This window comes from Nestor notabilis, unplaced genomic scaffold, assembly GCF_000696875.1.
Source record: "Nestor notabilis isolate BGI_N333 unplaced genomic scaffold, ASM69687v1 scaffold20794, whole genome shotgun sequence".
Lineage (NCBI taxonomy): Eukaryota > Metazoa > Chordata > Aves > Psittaciformes > Psittacidae > Nestor > Nestor notabilis.
The window spans coordinates 36389-42388 of record NW_009926299.1 but is presented as its reverse complement, the minus strand read 5'-3'; the positions used below and the strand labels follow the sequence as shown (position 1 = coordinate 42388).

Sequence of the window (6000 nt, the reverse complement as noted above, 5' to 3'; positions counted from 1 at the left end):
GCCAGCCGCCCATCATCGCCATCCAGCGCGGAGCATGCGGGCAGGGTAAGGGGAGAGCGGGGACTGCAGGGACGGGGACCCCGCGGTGAGGCTTCGGCCCCATCGTCGTCTGTCCCCTCCGCCCGGACTGGAGCTTCTGGCTGGACCAGGGAGGAGAGGGGCCAAGGGAAGGGCTGGCTCCAGCCTGGTGCTCCGGTTCAGTGAGAAAGTAGAGCGGGAATGCAGCGCTGGGCTTCGTCTGCCAAGTGTCAGGGAAGAAGGAAAACAGCCCTATATCCAACTTCAAAACTAAACATCTCCGCCCTCCCCCGTCCCTCCGCCTACAGAAGGGATGCTGCCGGGCTGGTACATGAGGGAAGCTGGTTGCAAACCCGGGGAAGCCAGTACGGGTGCGGGACTTCGAGAAATGTGGGAGAAATCCCTGATTGCGGTCCCGTCCGGGCGCCGTGTCCCGGTGAAATGCCCTGGGAAGTAAAGCCGGGAATGTCAGAGCCCTGAAAATCGGATCTATGATCAGATGTCGGCAGAGCAGGAGCTCCTCGCTCGTTTTAAGAGATGCTTTTAGTTATCATTACTAATAAACTGGCTAAAGAGGGGGATACTTGTAGCTTAACAGCGTGCTAAGCCGACCCTAGGGTGGGCTTTTAGTTTTGTCTTTGGAGGATGGGAGTGGCTGTCGAGAAGTAACAATACACCTGGTAGGATTTGTCCTTCAGCATTCCTATTATTTAGTTGTTATTTTAGTTGAATCGGATGTAACTTGAGTACTTGGAGCCGCGGGATGGATGCGGGTTGTTTGTAAACTGCATCAGGACGCATCGTTGGGTTATGAAACTGGCTGTGCAGATGGAGTTGACGGAGTCTCCCACTGAAGTGTTCAGGCTTGTAGGGATGAGGAGCACAGGATGTGACACGTGAAGGCAAAACCTTCCCAGGAGATAAACGGGATGATCTTTACAAGATGCAATCCATAACACAGACTGGCTTAAATCGTGTAAGCTGAGGCTGCACACGCCTTCCAAACCACTCAGTTCAGGGGGTAATGTGTAAAAATTAGCATGAATTCCACCTTTATTTCTGGACTTACAGTAAATCAGTGCTGTTCCACTGAGGACTGATTCTTTTGGTGTAGGTTGTACCATTTCTGCATGTCTTTCTTTAAAAACAAGTCCTTTTCTAGATCTAGCCATCATCACTTCAGCAGAAGAGTATTCTGATGTATAGCGACTATACATTCAGCTTGGGCAAAGTGCTGATCCTCCATTACAGATAGAACATAGAGCTCTGGTATTGATACAATCGATTTCTTGTACCACTGGTTTCCCCCTCGGTTTCAAAGCTGCGTTGTGCTCCATGGAACATTGCTGGCATTTACTGACACTGGACACAATTCAAGCTTTCACGCTACAGTTTCCTGACCTCCAGTATAATATAATGCCTTGTGAGTTTTATTGTCAATTCATGAAACCAATATTGTTTTCTTGGTCTGTTCTGCTGAATGCTTGCAGAATTCAGGCTGTGTTGGAGCTGGAGGTAACACGGGCCTCTGGTATGTTGCATGGACCATGCACAGGCTGCATATAGACCTTGTGTAGGAAAATAGCCTGGAGAAGAGAAGGCTCCTGAAGGGGACACCTTAGAGCAGCTCCAGTGCCTAAAGGGGCTCCAGGAGACCTGGAGAGGGGCTTTGGACAAGGGATGGAGGGACAGGACAAGGGGAATGGCTTTAACCTGCCAGAGGGGAGATTGAGATGAGCTCTGAGGCAGCACCTGTGAGGGTGCTGAGGCGCTGGCACAGGGTGCCCAGAGAAGCTGTGGCTGCCCCATCCCTGGCAGTCTTCAAGGCCAGGTTGGACACAGGGGCTTGGAGCAACCTGCTCTAGTGGAAGGTGTCCCTGCCCGTGGCAGGGGCTTGGAGCTGGATGAGCTTTGAGGTCCCTTCAACACAAACCTTTCTAGGGTTCTATGAAAACTCACCGCAGCAGATACACCGTGTGTACATCCAGACAATGGTTCTGCCCTGTTGCACCTCTGGCTGGAGTGATGCTCATTTCCTATATCACTCGGGACAAAAGGAAGGTGCTAGAGAAGCTGACCAGCAGCACGTGTTTATTCCTAGACCACAACAAACATCCCTGCAAGCAAAGCTTTTTTCATATATAAAGAACTTAGAGGGGGCTTGTGAAATGCCATTCCCTGGGGCTGGATTGAAAAGCCATCGCCTCATATGTGGCTCCTTAGAGTTGTTAATTTTTAATTTCATTTAGACTTCATTTTCAGGAGTGCTTTTGCTACCTAGAGATGGAGTTATCTTTGGTAAAGTATTTCTATGCTTCCATAGGAACATATCTATATAAATAACTTGGTGAATACACTGCAGTGGCCCAGGGAGATGAGGGAATGTAGAGGAAGTGTTTGGAAAGCAATTTTGTTGTTGTTGTTATTGTTAATTTTCACATCACTTTAGTATTTGGTCAAGTTCGATATTGTGCATAGTGCATAAAATAAAGTAAAACTTTTTGTCTTCCTCAATTTTCATCTTCTCAAGTCCACTGCTGGTGCTGATTTGGTCATTCAGAGATTCTCGGTGCATCTTTTCAAATACTCGTCAAATTTATGAGCAGATGCGGGAGAGGCAGGGGAAGGCTGCCCTGGCTCTGTGTGCGTAAGGGGGATGTATTCCTATGCTAGAATCCCAGACTGGTTTGTGTTAGAAGGGACCTTAAAGCTCCTCCAGCTCCAACCCCTGCCACGGGCAGGGACACCTTCCACTAGAGCAGGTTGCTCCAAGCCCCTGTGTCCAACCTGGCCTTGAACACTGCCAGGGATGGGGCAGCCACAGCTTCTCTGGGCACCCTGTGCCAGCGCCTCAGCACCCTCATGCTAACACATGGTGATCATGAGCCTTAAAATAACTCCAGACAAATTTCACAAGCCTCAGCCCTAGACATTGCTGAGTGGACGGGTGCAGCCGGGTGGCACGAGGTGCTGAGCAGGTCTCCTGCTCCCTGGTGATGTGCTCTGAGGTGCGGGATCAGCCCCCAGCTTGCTCTGCGAGCCAGGCAGAGCGCAGAAGGGGCAAACCAGGCTCCACATGGAGAAGCCCCTTTAGCAGCAAGGAGGGCGGGTAAAGCATCAGTTAAATTAGTATGGGATGGGAGCAGGACTGAAGCGCGTTCACCTCTGCTAAAGTCAGATGAGGCAAGTGATGAGCATGGTGGCCGATAGACCCCTTTCATTAGTGTTGCAGCTTTCTCAAGAGGAGTCTTCTTCAATTCCCATGAAGGACATGAGAGATGTTGGCAGAGAGCATTCAGATCTGCAGCACGGTGTGCGTTGGTACCATGGAAAGAAGGTGAATGTCCTCTGAGCAGAAACCACAACTGTGTAAAGCTCATCCCACACACAGAAGTGAGGTCAGTGCAATGAGACCTCAATATTCAGTGTGCTGAGGCTCAGTGTGCTGGGAGGATGTTTTCTTTTTCTTCTGCAAATATAGTTTTGGTGCTCTTAAATCCCTCCTGCCAACCAAGGGATAAAGGCTTGGGATGTTCAACACACAAACCAGTCCTCCTTCCCCTCCTCACTTCTCCCAGCAAATGCTGGCAGGCGTTTTAGGACAGTGTGCCCTTCTCTCCATGCTGTGCTCTTCACACTGTAAAACACAAACTGACCTGGATTTGTCCTTTGACCAGACTAAGAAGGAGGAAGTTCCTCGTGGTTACTCTCAGTTCCTAACTTTCATCTGCCCCTTTTTTGGACCAGATTTTTATGTTTTCATGTTTTTATTGGGCTTCCTATGTCTGATGTGGTATCCCAGTAACTATTATTCAAACTCAGTTTCTTGCAAAGTGGCTGACTTTGTATTTTGAAATGCACCCAAACTGCATCCAAGTGACTCTGTGTCATTATCTGGCAGAAGAAAAGGACCTCCACGGTCAATAAACCATTTGTCATTAATAGAGCCCTTTAACACCAGCATAAGAATGCGACCCGTGCAGCAGAGAATGGGAAAGAGCAGTAGACAGACCTGCCTGAATTCCTTGGCTGGCACACAGACGGGGCTAACGGGCTGGCAGTGCTAAGCCTTGCAGGAATGAATAATCAGGGCAGGAAGAGAAACTCAGCTGAGAAACCTGGGAAGGCAGGAACAGAGCCAGATATTTATCAGGAGGAAAGTTGATATTGTTGTTATGAGCTTGGCTCTCAGCTGTTTCCCAAATGATAACAACAGGCCTATGATGGTTCGTGTGGTAGAAATACATTGGGGGACCACTGCAGGTGGCTTGGCACATGTAGAGTCTAATAGAAACGACCTGAGAAGACCAGGTGGTAAGGAACCGATGCACAAATGAGTGCTTCAGTGCTGTTAGTTTTCTTTAGCTGCCTTCACCTCCCTCAGTTGTTGTGTTTGGGTGGTCTGAAAGTCATTCCTCTTGGATTTTCCTCAGTCTCTTTTGCAGCAGCAGGAGGAGGGGAGGGAGGGAAGAGACAGCTGAAGGCAATGGAAATAAATAGTAACATATTTCCAGAAGAGAACCAATTCCCAAGTGTGGGATTAAAAAGCTTTTCCAAAGCCAAGTATTCAGCCCTGAGAGGAGGGAGCTGTAAGAAGTGGTTTGTCTGAAGCAGCTCACCTTTTCCCCTCTCCACATCGAGATTTCCTTCCCGGGGAGCCGGCAGTCGTTCTGTAGTCTTTAGACTTCAAACACTCAGGTCAGTAAATACAGATTTGGAACAAGGAAAGATTCAATCCTTTCATCTTCTGGGCTTTGAAACTTAAAGGGTACCTGTGGACTGGACAGGGATACTTACAGCCGTGAGTAAGCAGCAGGAGTCTTATTAAGCAGAGTTTGGATGTGATGGAGCAGTTAAAGGAAAGGTTCTGCCTTCCAAGAAATAGGAGAAGCTGGAAAATATTTTTCAAATGTGAATTTATGTGTGCTTGGAGTGGAAGAAAGCAGCATTGGAAATAGAAACCGGGGTGCTGGGGAGCTTCACTTTGGTTGCAAATAAGGTCATTCCTCACTCCCATAAACTGCTAGGGCCTCTAGGATCCCTGGCTGGACTTGGCAGTAGGTCCCACAGCTTTTGTAACTGGGACCAAGTGAATATCTAGTATTATTTTGGAGGCTGTGTTCAGGACGTAGGAAGAAAGACAGACTTTATTTTGCCTTCTGGGTACAGCTCGTTGTGAGTCCCAGATGTGTTGAGAGAGAAGAATATAACTAAAAAATAAGTCACAACTCGCCTGTATTGAAAGGCAGTTAAAGAATTCATTGGCCTTGTACTAACTGATGATGTTGACCTCACATCTGAAGGTACAGGGCACTTATAATTTGAGCTTGTAAGACAGGACACAGGCAAGTGGTTATTTTAAAGCTTAGTGAATTGAGAAGGTCTTGGCTGCCATGTTTTAGTGAGTGGAAGTGAATTAGACAACTAGACAGGGTAGCTCTTCAATTTCTGGGTTAATATCAGATATGCTGGTGCCCTGATAAGACAAAGCAAAAGGCTGGAAGCCAGCTGGGTTGTGCAATGCATTGCAAGTGCTCTGCCAGGAGCTTGTTGCTGGAGACAAAAATGTGTGCATGCGCATGAACACGCACTGCAACAAAATACGTGTGTGTGTGTAGTGCGTGAGCAGATCCATCAGCTTTTATTGCACTTTAACTGCAGCCTGGCACCAGGACACTCACTGGTCCTGTTGGTGCAAGCAGTGGTGAGTTATTGGCACCAGTGCTGGGGCAGTGGCATTGCTATGCTACAGGCTCCCCCTTAAACTTTTCTGTTGCTAGTTAAACAAACCTTGTTCTTATGTCTCTCATTTTCCCCCATCAAATTTTATCAGGTTTTTCAGTTGTTCCATTTCCCTGACTGGTTTTGGTGAGGCAGGAGGGAGGCACAAGCAGTGCACAGTTCCTATATCCAGTCTTGTGGACGAAGCTGTGGCTGCCCCATCCCTGGCAGTGTTCAAGGCCAGGTTGGACACAGGGGCTG

General features: G+C 48.3%; 1 protein-coding gene across 1 annotated transcript in view; it reads left to right on the top strand.

The window, feature by feature from the left end:
- Positions 1 to 5: 5 nt before the first annotated feature.
- HTRA1 (HtrA serine peptidase 1) overlaps positions 6 to 6000 on the top strand; it is a gene marked incomplete at its 5' end in the record, with an annotated part of 34248 nt that continues 28253 nt past the window's right edge. Inside the window, one exon of the mRNA XM_010013465.1 lies at positions 6 to 45. Within this exon, the coding sequence (XP_010011767.1) occupies positions 6 to 45 (40 nt within the window). The remainder of the gene's footprint in view (positions 46 to 6000) is intronic.